At 53.6% G+C, this 24,508-nt stretch overlaps 1 protein-coding gene across 1 annotated transcript in view; it reads left to right on the top strand.

The window, feature by feature from the left end:
- ONECUT3 (one cut homeobox 3) overlaps nt 1-21,405 on the top strand; it is a 22,417-nt gene extending 1,012 nt beyond the window's left edge. The window contains exons 2-3 of the mRNA XM_006869073.1: nt 3-210; nt 21,113-21,405. Of these exons, the coding sequence (XP_006869135.1) occupies nt 3-210; nt 21,113-21,405 (501 nt within the window). The remainder of the gene's footprint in view (nt 1-2; nt 211-21,112) is intronic.
- Nucleotides 21,406-24,508: the final 3,103 nt, after the last annotated feature.

The raw sequence follows: 24,508 nt of genomic DNA, 5'->3' as shown, positions 1-24,508 counted from the left end.
AGCGCATCACGGCGGAGCTGAAGCGCTACAGCATCCCGCAGGCCATCTTCGCGCAGCGCATCCTGTGCAGATCACAGGGCACGCTCTCCGACCTGCTACGCAACCCCAAGCCCTGGAGCAAGCTCAAGTCTGGCCGCGAGACCTTCCGCAGGATGTGGAAGTGGCTGCAGGAGCCGGAGTTCCAGCGCATGTCGGCGCTGCGCCTCGCAGGTAGGAGCGCGCCGCGCACCGGCTACCCCGGCGGCCTGTGACTCGCCAGCTCGGGTCACCTCAGGAGGGCAGAGCGGGGTCGGAGTTCCTCCCCTGACTGTACCGTCGCCACAGGGAACTGTGCCGTCTTCTCCCCAGAGCCGTCACCCCTACCCCTCCAGAATGGCAAGGAGGTCTCCGACCCCTTTCAGCGAGCGGCTGGGTCGTGTCCCAAGCAGCCCTCCAGGGTAGCTTATTGTGTTTAAGTGTGCGCGCGTTCTGGGAGGAGCGGGGGTCTGCTGTGTCCCCGGACGCGCCGCTGTTGTTAGCTTGGGGCGCCACACCCCTTCTCCCGCGGGACAGGGACCGCTGCACACCCAGGGGGTCTCGAGAGCGCGGCTGGTGCGCGGCGTAGACCCAAGCCGAGCCCGCGCTCAGCCCCCGACCCAGCGCGCGCTTCTTTGTAGCTCGGCCCCCTCGATCGATAGCCGCCTCCCCATCGCACTCGGGCCGTTGGCAAAGGTCACCCGAGAACGGGCGGGGGATGGGGCGGCTCGAGAGACCCCTGGCCCACGCGGCCTAGAGGCCTTCACACCCGGTCCGGCCGCCCGGCCCGCGCGTGGGCTCGGAGCTCTCTCGGGGGCGCGCGGCTGGCAGGCAGGCCTTTTCGTTTTCTCTGTTTCTCGTCTCTCCCTCTCTCCTCTTTCTACCCGGTCAAACACTGCTGTCGATTTATTTTTCGTTTGCGCCCTCCTCCCTGTTTATCTCCTCATTCTGTCGCCGTCTTTCTGTCGCTGTCTCTCCGTGCTTCTATCTCAAACGCTCACACACTCTGTCGCCGGCCCCGTAGGGACCCTGATCCTTCCTCCTTCCCAGCTGACAACAGCTGGGTCCACACCTGCCCCCAAAGAGGCGACTGGTCAGACCTCTCATCTCCTGGGTATGTGGGGGTGGGTGCAGGAGAGGCTCCCCTCCCCAGCCATCTTGCCAAGGTGGGGGTCTTTCGCTGGCCCCGCGCTTGGGGAGTGGGCTGCGCTCCCCGGCTGGCTGCGGGGACAATAGCTGCAGGCTCCCAATCGATCGATCGCTTCGCGGCAGCGCAAAGGGGCAAGCGGGGCGGGGCTCTGCCGAGGGACCCCTCTCTTAGAGAGATGGGGAGGGGGTTGACTGGGGGTCTCAGCCCGCTGGACCAGACAAGGGACATGGAAGAAGGGGCTTCGGCGGCGGGCGGGGGTGGGGGTGAGATAAGGAGGGGTTTCTCCGCGGAGGAATCACCCCCTTCCGGGTGTCAGGTTGACTGAACGGCTTGGGGGAACGCTGACCATTCCTCTGGCCTCAGTTTCCCTCTCCTGCAGAGCAAGGTAACTGACGCCGCTGAACGGTTTCTTCGATTCTCCACGTAGGGCATCAGGGGTAGATTCTTTGTCGCGTGTAGCAAGTGATGATGGTGTCTCACAGAGAGGTCATGTGACATCTTAGAAATGGGCGCATGAACTGGGACGGTTCGGGTGAGAGGCTTTCCACCACGCGTGGGTATGGTACTTGGTGCTTAGTTCCTGTGAACTTACAGCCACCGCTTTCAATTTGCAATGTGGTGACATCAAATGTCACAAAAACAGAGCCTGATACTCGGGTTACACGCACAGCGTGGTCAGCATCCACACGTGTCTTCTTGAAGTACCGCCACACCAGCCATCATCCCCCCTTCCCCTGCACTTCCATTTAGGGGGCATTGTATGCACATGTCTGTACCCCCAAATAACAAGTAGCGTTCTCCGCCTTAATCACGGCCACCTCATGTAACTAACACGACCCACTCGCAGTATTTCAGTCGTACAGAACACCACACCGCAGCTGAGAATCCCCATGGGTGTGTTTGCTGCGGAACGAACCCAGGCTCTGCGTGGACACCCGCCTGGCCCCTGGCATTCCCGCGCCCCCGGGTTTATGTTCTCTCTGTGGCCCGCGCATCGCCCAGCCAGATGCATCTCGGTCTTCTCACTCCCTGACTGTAGACTGTAGTTTCCCTTTTCGGAACCTTGGCTCCCCTTTTGGGAAATGGGTGTTCCGCGCCTTGTGGGGAGAACTGGATTAGACGCACGCTGGCTCAGGAGCCTGGGTCACAATGAGCCTGGGCTAGGCCGGGTTTGCGCACCTGCCGCAGTTTGGGGCGCGCTCGGGCATAGTCTGTACCGCCCGACTCAGCCTCCGCGGTCGGAGGTGGCGGACAGAGGGCCGCGGGTAATTACACGCCGGCCGCGGCCTTTCGTTCCGGTCGCTGCGCAAATGAAAAGCGGTTAAGTGGCGGCAAATCGCCGCGTTTACCGGGAGGCGGCGGGGCGCGTCCCCACTCCCACACCGCGCCCAGCATGGTGACAACGCAAACCTCTCCAGAGGCCCAGACGAAGAGCTCACGCGGATCAAGAGAAACCTCTCCTCCGCACAATTCAGATTCCGCAAGGGAGGACTCCCTCGTCCCCATCCCGGCTGACAGCAGCCACCAGACCTTCCCCGCGGCCTCCGTTCCCGACCACTCGGTACCAGACCCGGCCCGCGTGTTGCTGCTGTCCGAACTTGCTCCGGGCGAGCTCTGTCCCGTCGCTGGGAATGTCCCGCCTCTGGCGAAAAAGTCTACGAGAAAGAGACGCGGGGAGGAGGAGTGGAGGTGGGGATGGGGGACTGGAAGGAAGGAACCAAGAGAGAGAGAGACAAAATCAGAGACAGTAAATTAAGATAGAAATGGAGAGACACAGAGAAAGAGAAACTGAAACAGACGGAAAAGAACGCGCGCCAGGAAGAGGGGAGCCGAGACTAGAGACGGAGGCGGGGTGGAGGCCCTACGACTTCCGTATCTGGGGGGTCTCCTTGTCCCCAGATCCCCAGCCCTTCAGGAACCGGGTCCTCCTCCTCAATCCCGAAGAAGGGACAAGAAACTGGTGGTTTCTTTGTTTGAAGTACGAAGGAGTAGGGAAAACTGGACAAAGTAAACTCGAGGGACCCTAGTCTCGCCCTTCCCCCGTTTGCGCGCCTCAGTTTACCCATCTGTAAAGTGTGGCAGAGAGGAGACTAGGGTTCTGGACTGACCTTTGAGATTTGGGCTCCGCCTAGTGCGGCCTTGGCTCTACCTATACCGCCCCCACCCCACCGCCAGGAGACCCGGACCGCCTCTCCTCCCCATCACGCCTCGGGGCCCTCCAAGACCCTCCAGGCCGCCTCCTCCTGGAAGCCCTTTGGAGTTTCAGTCTTGAACAGTAATTCTGGGAGAAGGGCTGGGGGAGGGGCGGCGGGCTCCGTGGTGGGGGCGGGGCGGTCGATGCGTCCGAATTACCTTTTCTAATTCGTCACGGCGCCGGGTCGATAGATTCGGCCATCTTCAAATATTGTTTAAATTGCCGCTCCAGAGGAAAAGTATATTTTATAACTGATCAGAAAAAAGCAAATATGTTACTGTTGTGTGCCGTGGAGTCGGTTCCAACTCATAGCGACCCTGCATAGAGTTTCCGAGGCTGTACAGCTTTACGGGAGCGGAAAGCCTCATCTTTCTCCCGCGGTACGTGTGGTAGGTTCGAACTGATGACCTTGAGGTTAGCAACCCGACTCGTAACCACTATGCTACCAGAGCTCCGTGTGTGTGTGTGTGTGTGTGACGCACGCGCGCGTCTTGGTGTGGCGCTGTGGGCTAATAATGCATCAGACTGCAAAATCATTTGAACTGCAAGGTCAGTGGTTCAAGCTCACCAGCTGCTCCTTGGAGCAGTGTATGTGTATATATACATACATGCATACACATACATACATATATATGTTGTTAAGTGTCATCAAGTTGGTTCCGATCCACAGTGACCCTGGATAGAGTTTCCAAGGAGCAGCTGGTGAGCTTGAACCGCGGGAGGTGCCAACTGCTGACCTTGAGGTTAGCAGTCTGACTCCTAACTACAGCACTACCAGAGTTCCTAGAAATATATACATATATAGAGAGAAAGAATAAAAATACAAGATGGCTGTGAAAACAGAAATCTCATTCTTCCCCCACCCCCAAGCCAAGAGCCCAGAATCGCTAAGGAATGATGGAGACTCGAGGGAGAAACTGAGGCAGAAACCACCACTCAGAGCAGATAGGATACTATGCCTCTAAATGGAACAAATTGACTCATGGATTTTTAAAAAATAGAGTGAGAGGGAAGAGGATCAAAAAGAAGGAAACGACCCAAATTCACTTCTGGAACTGATTTGCTGATGGGTTGACAGAGCAATCTTGGGGTAGCGGAAAGGAACGGAACAAGAGGGCAGGTGCACACACATCTCTGCGCAGGCTAGCATAGGACTGCCCGCCCTCACTTCTCTCCCTACTCTGCCACCTCCATGGGGCAGGGGCTGCATGGAGGAACCGAACTCCAGAGACCCCTCACTGCACTGCCTCCCATAGTCATCTCCAGAAAAAACACCCCTGAAAAGACCCCCAGCTTCCCTATTCAACAGCAAGAATCCTCAGGGAGTTTGGAGACCTAGCCCAATCTGGGCTTCCTCACCCCAGTTAATCCCAACACAGCCTGGGATTCCTCTAAGAAATAGAGAGGGTCCCAAGCTGCCAGCAGGTGTTAAATTCTATTCTTACCAACCCCTTCCCTACTGAGAGTCTCCTCTGGTGGGGTCACAAACACTGCAGACCACACCCCTGTCACACCTGGCTTCCCGGGGACAGCCCTGGGTCAACAGCCTGTGAATGAGCAGTGTGGGTGAGGGGTGCTGAAGGAGCCAGGGGTCTACAGGATGGTGTAGTGGGACGGAGACCCCACAGGGACCCATGGGGCAGGAAGGAAGCTGTTGTGTGCTTGACCAGACCCTGGGGTACTCTTCAGGAACCTCCATCAGCAGCCCCCTACTTCCGGATCTCAAGATCACAGTTTGAGATTGGCTAAGGACTGGTGATCCCAACTCTCCTCAACAGGGGGACAAAAAAAAAGCAAAGGGGAGAGAGGGCTTGGGGTCCCTGATGGTGGGGTCTCCTTCCCACTCACCTACCCGAGGGGGAGACATGGAGTCGCCGGAATGACATTTAATGAAGTTTGGTCTGTTATTGCCCCCACTCACAGACAGGCAGACTGAGGTTTCCAAAGTGAAGTGAAGCTGGACCATCAGGACCTCCTGCAGGGATGACAGGACTGGAGGTGGCTTGTGGGGACCTTGGCCAGGAGGTGGGCAAGGAGCTATGGTCATGGGGCAACAGGGTAGAGGAGTGAAGGGGCACTGTCTGGTGACCTCTGTTGGGTGGGAAGGGGTCCTGGTGGAGCAATGAGTTAAGTATTCAGCTGCTAACCACAAGGTGGGCAGTTCAAACCCGTCAGCTGCTCTACAGAAGAAAGATGAGGCTGTGAGCGCTCCAGTAAGCCCTAAGGAGCAGTTCTCCTCTGTCCTCCAGGGTCACTAGGAGTCGGAAAGGCCTGGATGGTAGGAGGTTTGTTCTGATGGGTGGCCACCACACAGCAGCTGCTGCTAAGAGCTGGGCTTTCCCTAGGCCTCTTAGACAGTGAAAGAGTGAGTTGAGTGGGAGGGAGAGAGGGACAGAGGAGGGCAGGCGAGTGAAGAGAGAGCTTCCAGAAACCTTCTTCGTCAGGACCCCGCCCTGGGGGCCACAGCACCCCCAGTCTCTGGGATCACTAGTCCCCTTTGTCTCTCTGGAACTTGGGAGACAGAAATGGTCACTCACGTATCATAGACAGGCATAGTGAGGAGTCTGGGGAGTCCCTTGCAGGGCCGAGCTTAAACTCTTCTAACTAACCAAGTCCCTCCACTCGCCTCCTTAACCCTCCAGTTATTCCTTTGTTCCTCCTATCAACCATTACCACTCTGGTCTGAGTTACCACTGATGCTTCCTTCTCCGATCCTCAGCTGGTACTCCCCACTGCCCTCACTCTCTGCACCCAGAGGGGGCTTTGTAGCCAGCCACGCGCACACACACTGGAGCTGCTGGCTGGCCTGCTAGCTCCCTGCCCCCACCCCAACCTACAAAGTAGGTGGGTGCAGGGGACTCTGGGTGGGAGCTCAGGGGACAAAGGCTGGAGAGGAAAAGAGGCCAGCCCCTTGCAAGACTGTCTTTGTACGCAGCAGCCAGCAAACAGCCCAGCTTAACCAGGGGAGCTCAAACTGGTTTGCATCTAGTTTTTAATTAAATATGGATCCTGATCAATACAGAAAGGCTGTGAGCTGCAGGGAGGAGGGGAGGGACTGGGCCATGAGCCAGGTTGGTCTGGGAGACCCACGTGACCTTGGTCTCAGTTTCCCCCTCTGCCCAATCAGTGGGAGGGATAAGGAAAGAGGGCCCTCCTCCTGCTGGAGTCTGGGCAAAACGTAGAAACTTGTGGGAGATGCCCTTCAGTCCTATGGGATCACAGGTAAAAAGACACAGATTTCGGGCAGTGGAGAGGGGACAAGAAGATGCCTCCATTACTAATATAGGATGCCAGGGGGGAGGCAGGCTCCCGAGATACCCACAGAGCACAGCAGACAGCTTGACAGGGACACTGTGCAGCTGTCCACGGGGGTGGATGTCCACTGGACACAGTGTAGACATCCACAGGGATACAGTGTAGACACCAATGTGGACACAGTGTAGACACCAACGTGGACACACTGTAGACACCCACAGGACACAGGGTAGATGCTCACGGGGACACAGTATAGCCATCCACGAGGACACAGTGTAGCCATCCACGAGGACACAGTGTAAACACCCATGGGGACACAGTGTAGATGCTCATGGGACACGGTGTAGACACATATGGGGACATGGTGTAGACACCCACGTGGACACACTGTAGACACCCATGGGGACACAGTGTAGATGCCCATGGGACACAGTGTAGACATACACAGGGACACAGAATAGACACCCATGGGACAAAGTGTAGATGTCCACGGGGACACGGTGTAGATGTCCAAGGGACACGGTGTAGATGCCCACGGGGACACAGTGTAGATGTCCAAGGGACACGGTGTAGATGTCCAAGGGACACGGTGTAGATGCCCACGGGGACACAGTGTAGATGTCCAAGGGACACAGTGTAGACATCCACGGGACACAGTGTAGACACCCATGGGGACACGGTGTAGACGTCTACAGGGACACAATGTAGACACCCACGGGACACGGTGTAGACGTCCATGGGGATATAGTGTAGATGTCCGTGGGGACACAGTATAGACACCCACGGGGATATGGTGTAGACGTCCACGGGGACACAGTATAGACACCCACGGGGATACAGTGTAGACACCCACATCCACAGTAGGACACACAATAGGGCAGACATCCACTCAGAACTTCCCCAACTCAGGTCTGTGCTCTGCATGTCTGCAGGGGCGGAGGGTGGGGGTAATGGGAAGACCCCCTATCTCTTCTGGGCCTGCCAGAGACCTGCAGCTGAAGGCCATTCATATGCTCCCTAGCCCATCCGTTTTTTCCCCTTCCCAGTGCAGGCCAATGCCTCAGGAGTGGAACCCTCCCAGAGTGCGTGGGGTAGGGTGATGGTGGTTGCCAGGCGCGGGGACAGCATGGGTCCAAGCGCCGTGGTACAGGGACGCTTTGGGGGACACCCGTGCCTCAGTTTTCCTTACCCAGCGAAGCCATGGCGTCCAGCGGTGCTGCAGTGCGGTGCCCCGGGGGACAGTGGAGAAGTAAATCCCAGAGTCCACCCTGCGCATACCTGCCCTCCGCAGCCTGGCAGAAAGTGGACGCTCGTGGTCTGGAGAGACCGCGTTTGTTCACTCCATACCTGCGGACACGTGGCTTCCGAGCCCCAGGCCCCTGACCCACACCTTTGGCTGTCCCAGTGTTCTCTCCAAATCCCAGCCATGGAGCCCAGATCGCTTGCGAAGGCGCCATCCACTCTCGGGAGTTGGAGCAGAAGGATTTTTGTCCAATGCTCCCATTGTGCAGGTGGGGAAGCTGAGTACCAGAGAATGACTGCAGGTCACCAACCCTTGGACTCGTGTCCCTCCGAGCTGAGTACCCCATGACAGCGGAGAGCTTGGGGCGGCTTGGGCGCGCTCGGGTATGCGCTGGGGGGCGTGGCCACGGTCACAGCGGATGGAGATCTAGCAGCTCCACGTTCTTTAGGGGCGGCACTGGGGAAAAGATGGGCAGAACCAGGGGTCTGCCTGAGACTCCGGGGACCCTTGCCAAGTGACTTTGGACAAGTCGTTTCCCCCTCTGTGCCTCTGTTTCCCCAAATGGAGATATAAATTCCCAGTCCATTGTGAGCCCCACAGACAGGCTTTTCTCTTCCTCCACTTCCCTTCTGGTTTCTCCCTCCGACGCACAAACACACACTGGTGTGGCGCGGTGGGACCTCATGGTCGGTTTGAACCACAAGGTCAGCGGTTCAAACTCATCAGCTGCTCCTTGAAAACCTTATACAGGGTCGCTATGAGTCAGAACTACTCGATGGCACTTAACAACACACACACTCCTTTTTTAAATGGTTACATATTATTATTATTTAAAAAAAAAAAAACTTGTAAGTACAACCAAATTTAAATGGAGCTAGAGGCTCATTCCTGGTTACTTCTTTCAGCAAATTCGCTTTTAGTTCTCCTCTGGAAAGAACCCGGAAAGACAAACCCACTAGCCCCTAGTCCATTTCTACACAGGGTTCCGGAGACTGTAAATCTGTCCAACAGACAGCTTCACCTTTCTCTGGAGGAGTGAGGAGCAGCTGGTGAGTTCGAACTGATGACCTTGCAGTTAGCAGAGCAATGACTAACTCATAGTACCATCAGGGTGCCTTGCAATACTGAATCCAGCACACACTAATGCAATTCCCTTGCAGTCTCCTTTAATAAAACACAAACAAGTCTAGGTTACTTGTTACTTGTTACAGTTGTGTGGCCCACCAGAGGTAGAAATCACCCCACGTGAGAGAAATCTTTGGGCCTGTGTACGTTCATCTGGGAGCTCAGGTGGCATGGTGGTTAAAGTACTTGCTTGCTCACTGAAAGGTCATCAAGACTTAACAGGCTGGGGGCACAGTTGTACTTTGGGTTTCTGCGGGTTTGTCTGCGGGTTCATTTCCTAGTCATTGAAAAGCCAGGCTGTAGGCCTACTCACTTCTCTTTCTTACCCACAGCCTTCTTTCCTGTCATTGTTATCAAATCCATTTTCAAGAGTGACCACTACAGCTGCTTTTTTGTTTTTTTAATAAAAGCTGTGTGTGCGTGTGCGCGCGTGTTGTGTGTGCACGTGTGAGCACGCAGACGCATCCACATGTGTGTATTGTTTGGTTTCCCCCCCCCCCCCGCCCTCCACCTCCAGATGGAGTGGCTCGGGAGGGGCTGCTGTGACGTGGAAACGCTCCTTCTCTGATAAGTCTGTGAAAGGCTCAGAACTAATTGGAAAATGCGGCCATTAAAATCCCATCAGGGGAGGCTGGACAGAGGCCAAGGTGTATGAGAGGCCAGGAGGCAGGTATGGGCGAGGCAGGGGAGAAGGACTGAGTGGCGGGCAAGGCGGAGGGTGGGCACCAGACAGAGAGAGGCACGGCCCCCTCCCCAGAGCCCCCAGATGTGCATGGTGTGGACAAAGAGGACTTGAGCCTCCCCTCGGGGTTTCATGGTACAGTGGGTTAAGGGCAGGGCTGCTAACCGAAAGATCGACAGTTCAAATCCACCAACCGCTTTGAGAGAGGAATCTGCTTCCATACAGGTTTACAGCCTTGGGAACCTTATGGGGTAGTTTTACTCTCTCCTTTAGGGTCTCTGTGATGGCTGTGGGTTGGGTTTGATTTCTGGGTGACTCAGGGAGTGGCCTTGGGTAAGTCACCATTGTCTCTGACTGGCCAGCAGGGGTGCACAGCCCTCAAGGTGGGGACACTGGCCCTAGGAGGAATGCATCATCGTAGTCAAGGAAACCATCCACAGCCCAGCTGGAGCTAGCTCTCTATTGAATTGTCCCCTCAAAGAAACAGAGCCCAGAGATGAGTCAAGCACAGGAGGTGGCCTGAGGGGGACAGCCTGTCCCCTGTGGAGAGGGGACAGACCCACAGGGGACAGGAAAGGGAAGGTTTGTGGACTTAGCGTGTGACAGACTGACAGATGGACTGGACAATCCCCAGACACCTGTTGATGAATCTTGCAGTCATTTTCGGTCCACTTCTGAGCATGTATCCAAGGACCTCACCCACCTGGTGTTGCTCTGAAAGATTACTGACCACCACCCCCCTGACTGGCCCGACACCAAGAGCCTTCTCCAGGTCCATCCTTGATACCCAGATGTGTCCGTTTGTGGGAGCTTCATAGAGTCAGCTGAGAGTCCCAGACAGAGTATGCGTGTGTAGGCATGGTTCCAGGATCATGGTGCAAGGGGGAGGGGGTAATGCTGTGCTGCATGTGGGGTGTAGTACGCCCGTCTCAACACTGAGGTACCTGAGGACCCCCTGAGTTACACTAGGAACCACACACCCACCACATGGGGAGGAGGCAGAGGAGTGTCTCTCAACCAGTCGCTGGCCAAAGGGTAGTGGGGTTGTTAGCACAGGAGACCCCAGCCCCAGCTGCCTGCATGATCCTCTCTCTCTGATCTTCTGATATTGACTGATTTAGGTCACCGTGGGCTTCCTCCCAGAATGTGGTGGGTACTTCATACTGGGGGTGTCCACAAGTCCACTGCCCTGCCTGGTCCTTCAAGGCGGTGGCTACCTGGGTCTCCCCCAGAGGGATTGTCAGGTCTTGATTGAGTCCCCTCAGTGGCCCACCACCTGTCAAAGGGTGTTAGTCATGTGAGGTACCCCCAGTTACTTTGTGTACACCCAAACCTGTGGGGTCATTGGTGAACCAGAGGGAGGGACAGTAACTGTGGGGAGAGACAGACTCTGCAGGGAGTAAGGGAAAGGCTGTGTGGGGCTATTGCTGCTGGGTCTTGAGGGATGTGTAGGAGTTCACTGGTTGGGCCTGTTCAACTCCTTACTCCTGAAGTCATGTTTCCATCCTTCCCCTCTCCTGTGGCTTGTGGGCCAGCTCAGAGACGGGGAGCGACTTCATGGCCACACCCCAAGTCGGACCCAGAGCCCAGCTCCTCCCAAGGTGAGTTCTGCAGGCAGCCTACCCCATGGCCTAATCCTTCCCATAGCTGGGGGAGACCTTGATTGAGTTCATTTTACAGTTGAAAAAACTAATCTCTAGAGATGGTCCTGTAGGATAAGGACTAGACTGCTAACCAAAAGGTCGGTGGTTCAAACCCACCAGTTGCTCCTGGAAAATCCTATACAAGGTCGCTATGAGTCGAAACCAACTCGACAGCACTTAACAGCAAAAAACAGGTTTAGCGTCCAACACCAGGCGGCTGGACTGCCCGCCCTTAGGGACCCTGTGCTGGTTGCCTCCGGACACCAACTACATTCTAGAAAGAGGCAGGAAGTACGAGGGGAAGTGTTGGGAGCCTGTGCTCTCCTCCAGGACTGAGGGTTCCCCCACTCACCCGATCAAAAAGGCCCCACCCCTTCCTACTGCCAGGGACTGGGCAGGTGGTGACTGCCCTCTGCCGGTCACGGTGGGAATGGGAGAAGCGAGCGCCTCCCTGGAGAATTCCTTCTCCCGCTAGTGCGTGGGTGTTAAACCAAAAATGAGGGGGCTAGGTGATGCTGGTGTGGAGCCATCGGATAAGCATCGGACCAAAAGGTGGATTTGAAGTACAAGGGCGGCTGTTCAAATCCCCCAGCCATGGGACAAGCTGAGGGCCAGGAGGTGACACTACAAAAAATCCTACCATTCCTTTTTGTGTTTGCTGGGCTCGGATTCAGGGATAGGGTCCATCTCTCTCTCTAGATCTTTGGCCTCTTCCTCTGGCTCCTGGGACTCTAAGAGCCAGATGTAGACCCCCGTCATCCCTCGATTCTGAAAACACGATCACAGCTAGGATGCCGCCACCCTGAAATACTTTGTTCTTAGAATCAGATTCTCTGGCACTTTGGGGTCAGAGTGGGCCTCCTAAGTGCTGTGGGGAAACGTCGGGTTTTTGTTTTGTTTTTAAGGGCAGAGTGGGAGGCGATGTTGTGGTTTTAACTTGGAGAATTGGGGTGGACATCCTGGAGAAAGAACTATCAGAGCACAAACTATAGGGAGGGGAACCATGAAGCAAATTGGCCAGAGGTAAATTGGAGTCCTGGTGTGGCACTGTGGGATCAGCACCGCACCACTAGCTCTGTTTGAACCACAAAGTCAACAGTTCAAACCAACCAGCCGCTCCTCAGAAACCCTATGTCGACTCCACGGCATTTAACCACGAGACCAGTCTCAGAGGAGAGCTGTGTGGCTGGAGGAGATGGCGCCATGGAACGAGGGACCGGTGGGGAGGTGCCATGTGTCAGGCCGGTGGGGAGGGGTCGGGCCTCAACGTTCCCAGTGAGATGGGGCTGCAGAGGCCTGAGGCAACTGGTGGGCACTGACGATTGTTTGATTTTACAAATGGGAAGATTGAGGCCTGAGAAAGTCCGTGCACCCAGGGTCTCCTAGCAAAGTGTGATATCCCCCCAACAATTCCAGCAGCCAGCCCAGCTGTCGTGGGAATCATGGCTGATGGAGAGGACTCCTCTGGGGTCATTCCCCACTCCCCACAGCAGGCTGGCAGCCCCTGGTCATGGGGGCCAGTGGTGAGCCCCTCTGAGCCATAGGAGCACTTGTGAGGTGGGCCCCACAATGAGGCTACAGGAGGAGACAATCATGGAAGTATTGCAGGTGTGACTGGTAGAGATGAGGACAGAGGAGACAAGGATGGTGCTGTGGGATGGGAGAGGGGAGATGGTGGTGGAGGTGAGCGTGTCGGAGGGATGGAAGTGGTGCTGATGTTGAGGAAGCGAAGGGGGAATGCAGCAGCCCGTGATGTTGATACAGTGTTGGAAGCAGGAGTGATGGAGGTGAGGCTTTTGATGGAGCTGATGGTGGTGAAGATGGTGGGGGAGGTGAGGGTGGAAATGGAGGTGGTGTGGAGGAGGCGATGGGGTAGAAGGGATCTGATGGAGGCAGATGTGATGGAATTATAGAAGGTGATAAAGGTGAAGGCGGTAGTGGTACTGATGGAGAGGTAAAGATGGTGGAGGTGATGGAGGTGGAGGTAGTGGAGTGGAAGGGATACTGATGGACGGGAGGTGAAGGTAGATGATGGAGAAGGGGATGGGTTACAGTTGATGGAGGTGAAGGTGGAGGTTGAGGTGGAGGTGATAGAATTCATGCAGGTGGTGGAGACGGACGTAGTGGAGGCAGAAATGATGGAGGTGGAGGCGAAGGTGTCAGAACTGATGCAGCTGGTGGGTTTGGAGGTGACAATGCCAGGACGGTTTAGAAGTCACCTGTCTGAGGCAGAGTAACAGTGACAGACTGAAGTGCATCCCGGGCTCCTGCTGGCTCCCTGCCTTCTCCCTCCAGCTCTGTTCATTCTGCTCAGTCCCTCTCTCCGGCCTCAGTCTGCCATTCTGTAAAGGGGGCTCATACTCATGCTCTTCCTGTCCCTGAGCTGTCTGCATTTGAGGAGGAAGGTTAGTGCTCCCAGCATGGAGCTGGCAGTGGGACTCCTCGTGTGGCCTTTCAGGGTGGGGGTCCTGGGCACCCGGAGGATGCTGGTGGGGGTGTAGGCTTCCCTCCAGCACCCCCTTTCCTGTGGGCTAAGCCACCAGGCCGGTGGGGGAGGGCAGCGATGACAAAAAGCTACTCGAGGTAAACAGCTCCAACCAGAGCTGAATCGATCGAGGCTGTGAGGAGCTGTAATTAGATTGAACGCCGGCAAGGGGGGTGAGCAGAGCCTCTTTTTGCTGTGATCGACAAAAAGCGAAGTTTTTTCATGACTCCTGCCTGCCAGCCCTCCCCCCAGCGTCTGCCTCAGGGGCCCCCTTTAGCAAGAAAGAGGCTGAGCGGAGGAAGGGGGTTAGGGTGAGGGGGGGGGATCCCATCTGGGTAAGTCTTTTGTGTATAAGGTTTCTGTAAGTCCAAGTCTCCTGCCCCAACTGGCTGGGTGACCCCGGAAGCAGTTCCTTCCCTTCTCTGAGCAAATTAGAAAGTCCTCACCTTCTGGAATTATAGGGATTAGAAGAATGTGTGTAAGGCTCTTGGAAACCTTGGTGGCACAAACAGTTAAGTGCTTGATTATTGGCAGAAAGACCAGTGGTTTGAACCCACCCCGAGGCACCTCAGAGGAAAGGTCTGGTGATTTTCCTGTCTTGAAAAAACAGGAAGATGTCTGTGTGGCAGTTCTATTCTACCCACACAGGGTCGCCTTGGGTCGGACTAGACCCAACAGCAGTTAAACGAATGAGGTTCTTGGCTTGTAAAGCTTGTCCCTACAGTCGTTATTGGTGTTATGTGCCATCGAGTCGGCATTGCCTCAAAACGACCTTAGGCACAGCAGAATGAAACACTGCCGGATCCTGGGCCAACCTCACTATTGTTACCACGCTTGAGTCCATCGATACTGCCACTTGGCCAATCCATCTCATTGGGGGTCTTCCTCTTTTTCTCTGACCCTCCACCTTACCAAACACGATATTCTCCAGTGACTGGTCCCTCCTGACACTATGTCCCTACAGTAATTGGGTGAAATAGTGAATGAGTTGGCAGTTACAACAAGGTGAACAAGGTGGAACTTCAGTGGAATTTGAAGGCCTAGGACTGGGTCTTACAGCCCAGAAAACCCTCTAGGACAGTTTGACTCCGTCACATGAGGAACTATGATTTGGAATTGACCCCACAGCATGCAACACCAATGCTGAGTTGGTAAACACATATTGGGAATTGAATCACACTAGGATTTCCTTTGTCTTTCCAAAGCTTCCAAAGTCTGTCTTAATTTGGAGAAATTACGTTTCTACACATAATTGTTGCTGTTGTTAAGGGCCGTCAAGTTAGTTCCGATTCATAGCAATCCTATATATTCAGTATAGGGTTTCCAAGAAGTGGCTGGTAAGTTTGAACCACTGACCATGTGGTTCAAAGCGACCTTGTGGTCCTGCATTTATCCTTACAGCAAGCACCTCACCAGGACTCTGTCTAAAGCCTACAATACCAGGTATTCCCAGGTGGTCTCCCATCCAGGTACTGACCCTGCTAAACTTCCGAGACCAGAGATCAGGCACATTCAGGGTGGTGTGGTTATAGTATGGTATGGTATGTTGTTGGTGTTAAGTGCCGTCGAGTCGATTCCGACCCATAGCGACTCTGTATAGGATTTCCAAGGAGCAGCTGGTGAGCTCGAACTGCCGACCTTGCAGTTCAAACAGCTTTGCAGTCTGGCGCATTAACCCACAGCGCCACATTACGTAACGTCAAGTCTACTTGGACTTAGAGCGACCCTACACACAACAGGACAAAATGTTTCCGGGTCCTGCGCCATCCCATAATGGTTGTTGTTTGGGTCCACTGTTACAGCCTCCGTGGGGTCAGCCCATCTTGTCTTCTCTCTCCCTCTCCCTCCACTCTATCACATAAAATGTTTCTCTCCAGGGATTGGTCCTTCATGAGACCATGTCCATCCTTCTTCCCTTCTAAGGAGCATTCTGTCTGTCTGTCCTCCGGGACAGACTTGTTCATTCTTATGGCAGTCTGTGGTACATCCAGTGTTCTTCACCAACAATTTGGATCCAGTTCCTGAACATTACATACTCCTTCTACCTCTGTTTCCTGTGACCTCTTTTCCAGCTTTAGACCAGTGTGGATGCAGGTACAATACAAACATACACTATTACTCCCCTCTCTTTCCTCCAAAACACCACCCCTAACACACTGCCAAGGAGCTCTAGTACCATAGTGGTTATGAGTCGAGCTGCCAACCTCAAGGTCAGCAGTTCGAAACTACCAGCCGTTCCGTGGGAGAAAGATGAGGCATTCTGCTCCCATAAAGATTTACAGCCTCGGAAACCCTGTGCAGGGTCACTATGAGTCGGAACCGACTCCACGGCACTTAACAACAACAACACACTGCCATCTTTGTGTTTTGCCTTTGCCATCTCTCCACACCTTCCCCCTCTTATCAGATTCTTGACCATTACAAATACCATCTTTTGCCTAAATAAATATTTGGTACTAATATTCTTTTTTATTTAAACTTTGTATTGTGAATTGACTGAAGGTTTACGGAGTAGATCATCAGGTTTACATTCAACACATCATACATTTTGTCTCATTTCCATATTAGCATCCCCTCTGCTGTAACATCAGGGAATAGGTCTGACTTTTACTCCCCTTCAGGATACACTCCTTTCTGTGTCCGCCCCCTACATTGTCTTTCCTGTGCTAACCTCCCTCTTGTATATTGCCTTTCCCATCACCCACCTTAACCGATCTACCCTCTTGTTGTTGTTAAGTGCCATCGAGTCGGTTCTGACACATAGTGACCCTGTACAAGGATTCCTAGGAGCAGTGGGTGAGTTTGAACCACCCACCTTGCGGTTCAAAACAATATTGTAGCCAAGTGCTTATTCTACAGTGCCACACCAGACCCTCTAGTCGGTGAATAATTCTTCCTTCCCTCCCTCCCACTCCTGGTAATCATCATAGAGTACTTTTTTATCCATGAAAGCATTTTCGTATCTTGCACAATATTTGTTCTTTCGTAATTGACTAATTTCGCTCAGCATAATATCCTCCAGGCTCATCCATGTTTTGAGATGTTTTGCAGTTGTTAATCTTCAACACTGTAGTATCCCCTTGTGTGTCTATATGCACCAAAGTTTGTTTAGCCATTCTTTCATTGATGGGCATTTAGGCTGTCTCTGTTTTTGCTGTTGTGAAGGTGCCGGGCATTGCATTGGTTCTAATTCATATTGTTGTTGTTGTTAAGTGCTGTGGAGTCGGTTCTGACTCATAGCAACCCTGTATAGGGTTTCTGAAAAGCAGCTGGTGAGTTTGAATCGCCAGTCTTGCAGCTCAAACCTACCTTGTGGTCCAGTGCTTGTCCTAAGGTGCCACAGGTCACCGATGAGCTATCACAAGTGCTTACAGACAAATGCTCTAGAAATCCAATCTGTACTCATTTTAGCAAGACTGAGATTTTCTTTATTGGATTTTACAAAATCAGGTACCCAACCCAGTTGTTGTTAAGTGCCGTCCCCCATAGCGACCCTGAACAGGGTTTCCGAGGCTGTAAATCTTTACGGGAGCAGATTGCCTCATCTTTCTCCCATGGAGCAGCTGGTAGTTTCGAACTGCTGACCTTGCGGTTCGTAGCCAATTCGTAACCACTACACTACCAGAGCTCCTGACCCAAGTGTTGTTGTTGTTGTTGTTAAGTGCCATCGAGTCGGTTCCGACCCATAGCGACCCTGTACAGGGTTTCCGAGGGTGTAAATCTTTACGGGAGTAGAAAGCCTCATCTTTCTCCCGCGGAGCGGCTGGTAGTTTCGAACCGCTGACCTTAAGGCTCGCAGCCCGATTCGTAACCACTACGCTACCAGAGCTCCTGACCCAATAGACACAGGCAAATGTGCCCATGACTGGCTTGCTCACAAAGAGTTTTCTTCCTGTTTTCCTTTCCCCAGTTAACATGCAGTTCACAATCCTGACCCAATGGTGCCTTAATGACTGTGTTCTTATTTAAAGCTCCTAGTCCTAGAACCACTACACTACAAGGTGTCCTGGTGTGGCGCTGTGGGTTAATGCGACAGACTGCAAAGTCGTTTGAACTGTAAGGTCGGTGGTTCAAGCTCACCAGCTGCTCCTTGGAAACCCTATACAGGGTTGCTATGGGTCAGAACTGACTTGCTGGCACTTAACAACAACACCTACATATATTTAGAAGCTCGAGTGGCACAAAGGTTAAATGCTCTGCTGCTGACCAAAATGTCAACAGATCAAGCCCACCGAAGGACAGCTTCAGTTCATTGGAAGCAAAGACCTGGTGATCTGTTTCTATCAAAATGGTTTGGTGTTGTCCTAGGGACCGTCGAGCCAGTTTGGTGTTGTCCTAGGGACCGTCGAGCCAGTTTGGTGTTGTCCTAGGGACCGTCGAGCCAGTTTGGTGTTGTCCTAGGGACCGTCGAGCCAGGTTGGTGTTGTTTTAGGGACCGTGGAGCCAGGTTGGTGTTGTCTTAGGGACCGTCGAGCCAGTTTGGTGTTGTTTTAGGGACCGTGGAGCCAGGTTGGTGTTGTTTAAGGACCGTGGAGCCAGTTTGGTGTTGTCCTAGGGACCGTCGAGCCAGTTTGGTGTTGTCTTAGGGACCGTCGAGCCAGTTTGGTGTTGTCTTAGGGACCGTCGAGCCAGGTTGGTGTTGTCTTAGGGACCGTCAAGTCAGTTTTTTTGACTCCTAGTGATAATACAGGACAACACTGTACCACCCTCACCATTGTCACTGTGCTTGAGCCCACTGCTGCTGCCACTGTGTCAGTCAGTCCATCTCATGAGGGGCTTCCTCTTCTTCAATGACCCGTAACTTCACCAAACGTGATGTCCTTAAAACACGGCCAAGGCGCATGAGACAAAGTCTCCCCAGCCTCCTTTCAAAGGGGCGTTCTGGATGTACTTCTTCCAAGACAGATTGATTTATTCATTCTTCTGCCAGTCCAGAGTATTTTCCATAATCTTCAACAACACCATAATTCAAAGGCATCAATTTTCCTCCAGTCTTCCTTAATCATCATTCTGCTTTCGCATGCATATGAGACTACAGAAAACCCCCATGGCTTGGGTCAGGTGTACCTTAATCCTCAAGGTGACATCTTTGCTTTGTAACACTTTAAAGAGATCTTTTATATGTTGTTTCATTTGCTGACTGCTGCTTCCAGGGGTGTTGATTGTAGATCCAAGTAAAATGAATGCAACTTCTATCTCTGCACGCTTCTTCATCAAGAGGTTGCTTAGTGGGCCGGTTGTGAGGATTTTTCTTTTCTTTATGTTGAGGTGTAATCCATACTGAAGGTATCTTTGATCTTCACCTGTAAGGAGGGCTTTATGTCCTCTTCATTTTTAGCAAGCAAAGTTGTCAGCTGCATACTGCAGGCTGTTAGTGAGTCTTCCTCCAATTCTGATGCCACATTCTTTTTCTTATAGTCCAGTTTTTAAAAATTATTTGTTCAACATACAGATTGTTGAAATACAGTGATGAAACAATACAATCCGGGGCAAACCTTTCCTAATTTGAAACAGTTGATTCAGCACTTACATGTCTTTAAGAGCATTTTCTTACTTTTTAATTGTACTTTTTTTTTTTTTTTACAGCATCCTGTTCTTGTTTCATGAATGTAGTATTCTTATCTCTCTAAGATGATCATTTCTAATGTTATCTTTGTCTGTTTCTCTCAAATTCATCTACTGCACCCTTCACTTTGTTCTCTCCTTCTTTCACATTAGAGACTTTTCCTAAAATGTCTGATGACTGTCAGTTTTATTTCAGCATAAATCGGCAAACAGTCCATTAGAAGTTCTGTGTGTTCCTGGTCGGGGGGGGGGGAGGGGGGAGTAGGACACACAAAATGTTGGTCCTGACAAATGAGTCACTGCAGGGGGGACATTCATTTGTGCGGATGTGTGTGGACATTGATCTGCCATGCTATCTGGTTTGGAATGTTCTGGAACCAAAATAAGCAAGCTCCGTGTGCAGGCCCAGCAGGCTGCCAAGGCTAGACATCCATGGCCTGCTGCCATCGGTTACTTCTGGTGTAACCAGGTAGCTAGGGCAAGGGGCTGGGAGGAGGCCCGGGAGAGGCCCACTCCCTGTATGTTGGCTGGTATGTGGGAGAGAAACAGAATCCATGTGCCGAGGCACCCCACCGTAGTTGTTGAAGCTCATCTTTTCCACCCACTACATGGATGGGAGGGTGTCTGCTGGAAGCTGGGGCAAGGCGAGCAGGGCCCCAGGTGCCAGGTCTGTGTGTTCCCTCATTCCAAATTGTTAGTGTGTGCCCTTTTGCAAACATCTGAGTGATCTGAGTGGCCCTCTGCCCCGGGGAGGTGACCGTTCCCACCTCCTCAGCTCCTTCTCCAATGCCTCTTGGCTTGGCTCCTTCCAGCTGCAGAGGGTCCCCTGGATGTTGGAGGGATGCCCAGTCTGGGTTTCAGCTTTCAGATGGGGAGAAACATGTGAGGATGGGGAGGAGGTGGCCCTCCAATAGATCAGCCTGATACAGGCCATCTGGTCTCAGAGGGCAGTCCAGGAAAGGGGACAGAAGTACCACAGCCACCCAGAGCCTGGTTTCCCCATCAACCCAAAGGGAGGTTTGTTCATGGTCTGCTTCTTCAATCAGTAGCTCACAGCTGGAGTTTTCATAAGGAGCTCTGGCAGTGCAGAGGTTAAGCACCCGACTGCTAACCGAAAGGGTGACACCGCAAACTCTCCCACGGAAGAAAGACTGGGAGATCTACTTCAGTCAGGCTGACAGACTAGAAAGCTCTACGGGGCAGTTCTACTCAGTAACACCCCAAAATAACCGATTCCATGCCATCCTTCCCGGTCCTGTAATGCCACCCAAGTCTGGGCTGCAGAGGGGAAGGCTATGTATGGGACAGGTAGGCCTCTATCCTCCTCAGGCTATGGGAGCATTTTGGTGGGGAGACAGCAAGAGGCTGGGGATGGGTGCAGTGGAGAGAGACTGGGGTTGGTTGGAGAGGGTGGTCACCAGACTTGAGTTGTGCTCACACTCTGTCCCCTTCTGTTTCCCCACCCATCCCCTTCTCTTGTCTGCCCACCCTCTCATTCCGTTTGCTGGTTGTCTCTCCCACTGTTTTGCTGCCTCCATGTCGCCCTTCCTCTCGTTATTTCTGTGTTCTCCGTGTCTCGGGTTTCCCCGGGGATTGCTCTCTCTCCTTGGGGGCCGTGTCCCTCCCTCTGTCCCGTTCTGTCTGTCTTGCCTACCTCTCGGTCTTCCGGCGGTGCCCCCTGCCTGTGCGTCCCCGGCCGGCCGCGCGGTGGCGCTGCTGCACCCCGCTCGCCCACGCGCCGCCGCTCGCCCGCAGCCTGCAAGCGCAAGGAGCAGGAGCAACAGAAGGAGCGCGCGCTGCAGCCCAAGAAGCAGCGCCTGGTGTTCACCGACCTGCAGCGGCGCACGCTCATCGCCATCTTCAAGGAGAACAAGCGGCCGTCCAAAGAGATGCAGGTCACCATATCGCAACAGCTCGGTCTGGAGCTCAACACCGTCAGCAACTTCTTCATGAACGCGCGGCGCCGCTGCATGAACCGCTGGGCCGAGGAGCCCGGCGCCGCCCCTGGGGGACCGGCTGGAGCTGCCGCCACCTTCTCCAAGGCCTGAAGCGCCCCAGCCCCGTGCCCCGAGCCCATCTACTTATCCCCGCCCCCACCACACACACACCCTGCCAGCCCGGAGACCCGCCCCTAGGTGGCGCCTGGAGGGGGCGCTACCCGGGCCCCCCACACCCAGGGAGGGGACGTGGCACACACCCCAGCCCAAGTGCACAAAAGGGTCCCCCTCCTCCCTCCTTCCCAACTCCCCCCCCAGGCCAAAGGAATCCCTGTACCACCACCCCCACCAAAGGGGAGGGGGCTAACAGGAATGGGTTCCCCAGCCCCTCCTCACTTCAGGACGCCAGGGGGCCAAGAAAAAATCCAGGACTCCCTATGTGGTCCCCTAAAGCGGGTCTAGAAGCACATACTAGAAATATAAACCGGGTATTTAAAAAAAGGAATTTGAAGACTAGCCCCTCCCCCTCCAGGTCCCCACCCCCACAGTGGGAGGTTGGGAGGGTCTTCTTGTCGCCCCACCTCCCGTAGAGGAGGTGGCCCCCCCCCCCAACATCTCCAATAGTCGCCAAAACCTACAGTCAAGCTGGATCCTACCAATCCCCAATCCGCGAACCCACAAGCCGACCTTCCCCTCCAAACCCCAGTCGGTGGGTAAATCTGCCCCCCAGCCAAGAACTGAGCTGCCCCTCCCAGCGGCCAGGATTCCTTGTGCCAAGAATTGCCTGCCTTAAAGTCTGGGGAGGGGCCGGCCTCGGCTGACCGCCCAGCACCCACAGGCGAGCACTCTTTCCCCACCCCCATCCCAGACTGCTGGTGGGGATGGCGAGCTCTAACATGCGGGTAAAGTCCAGACGCCTCCCCTTCGCCCCCTTCCCTGACTCTTCCGCCCCTCCCTTTAGTTCACTTTACTTTTAGGCACCTTTGATGAATGACACACAGGGAAAGACATAACCCAGAAAACATCCAGATTCCACGGAGACACGAATACATAGGCAGTACCGAGCGCGCCCAGAGTCCTCGTGTGCCGGGGCCGGTGGGGTTTCTTTCTGCTCGGACCCCTCTGGAACTCCCCACTCCACCTCCCAGCCTGGCAGAGGTGCCCCGCTGGGCCTCCTGGGGAACCATGGGAGTGAACCTTGTGTTCGTAATCTCTCCAAAGAGAGAAAGAAAATGCCGAAGAAGGTGGAATCTGCTTACTCCATTTTTGCCAAAAAAAAAAAAAAAATTTTACAAGGGGGAAGGGAAGATGAACCTCTCCCCCACCCTCCCCTGCTGGTCTCCTCTCCTCTGGATGACTTCTTTGGCTGGTGGGCCGCTGGATCCCAAGAGCCCACCTTCCCTCCCTGGTGATTCTAGATGTGGAGGCTAGAAGGACGTTTCCCCTCACCCCCCACCCTGCCCCACTGCTGCCTCCCGAGGAGGGGGCTAGCCCACCCTTGAAAATGCAAGAGACATTTCCGGTGAAATGCCCCTCCCCCTCCCCCAGGTAAAGGCTACCTCACTCAAACGTTCATGTCTGTGATTGGAAAAATCACGCCTGATACCAAAGATTTTCCCCCAAGGACTTGTGCTGGATGCTGGAATTCCCTTACCTTCAGACCAGGTGTCTGCAAACCCTCCTCCCTGCCAGAGAGAGAGAGAGCCTGAGACGAGAGAGACAGATGAGAGAGAGAGACAGACAGACAGATAGACGAGAGATAGTGAGATCAATGAGTGCCTTTTTCTTGAACCAAAGATGTGTGTGGTGTGTTCTCTTGTCCTTACTGACTCACTATTCCCCCAGCTTCTGAAGCCACTGGATCTGAGTGATGCTTCTAGAACCTTTGGGTATGGGGCAGAATCCTAAAAGTAAAGAGGCCCCCTTCCTGATCAGCAACAAACCTCCCTCCCCAAAATACAGCACACACCCAGTATACACACAACACTACACATGCAGTGTACACACCCACACGCATACACACTGCACTATACACACACACACACACACACACACACTGGCTCTTTTGTAGGATGGCCCTGGGAGCTCTGGGTTGCTTGGCTACTAATTGAAACGTTGGTAGTTCAAACCTATGTAAAGATTTACAGCCTCAGAAACCCTATGGAGCAATTTTACTTTGCACTGTAGGAGCCCTGGTGTGGCGCTGTGGGCAGGACTGCGAGGTCGGTTTGAACCGCAAGGTGGGTGGTTCAAGCTCATCAGCTTAACAACAATAGGGTGGTTGTGTGGTGCTGTAAATTAAGCACTGGACCCTGTGTTAACCACAGGGTCCGTAGTTCAAACCCACCAGCCGGTCCTTGGAAACCCTACACAGGGTCTCTATGAGTCAAAATCGACTGGACAAAGACACAACATAGGATCATTATATTATGAGTCGGAAGTGACTTGCTGGCAGTGGGTTGTGGATACTGGGAGCTTCAACCTGGATAGATGTGGCCCCTTTATCCCACCTTCCACTAAAACCTGACCTCCCACCCCTCACTGATTTATCCACGGGGCCATAGCAAGCCCAGGGCCCAAGATACTTTTGGAGACCCATATAAATGTTTTAATTTCATTTAAAATTAGAAGGAAAAAGAAAATGTTTTAGTATCAAATATTCATGTATTTGTCTGTATACCAATGCAGTCATAAAATATTACTTTAAATATTTGTGTGCGTGTGTGTGGAGAAAGGGGCCCACGGAAGTCTTAATCCACCCTGGCCCCTTCCCTTTCTTGGAAAGTTAACTCTTCTGGCCAAGGTCACCAGCCAGAGCTCGGGATTGGGAGAGATTGGGAGAGGTTGGGAGGGGGAGGAGAGAGCCCCACAGGACCTCTCTGGTGCCCTCTGCTGGTTGCTGCTAAAAAGACACTTGCCTTTCCCGGGACCCTTCCAATGCCCCTGATTTGTCTCCTGCTGGAAAATATATCGGAATTGGAATGAAATGGGGAACTATAGCTGGATTGGGTCAAATGCCGCTGATTCATAGCTATGTGAATCACACACACATGCACAGCACACACGACACACAAAACGCTCACATATACATACAGAAACAACATATATATATATATTTGTTGTTGTTAAGTGCCATCGAGTCGGTTCCGACCCATAGCGACCCTGTACAGGGTTTCCGAGGGTGTAAATCTTTACGGGAGTAGAAAGCCTCATC

This window comes from Chrysochloris asiatica, unplaced genomic scaffold, assembly GCF_000296735.1.
Source record: "Chrysochloris asiatica unplaced genomic scaffold, ChrAsi1.0 scaffold00125, whole genome shotgun sequence".
In the NCBI taxonomy this organism is placed as follows: Eukaryota; Metazoa; Chordata; class Mammalia; order Afrosoricida; family Chrysochloridae; genus Chrysochloris; species Chrysochloris asiatica.
This window is presented reverse-complemented; position numbering and strand designations above follow the sequence as displayed.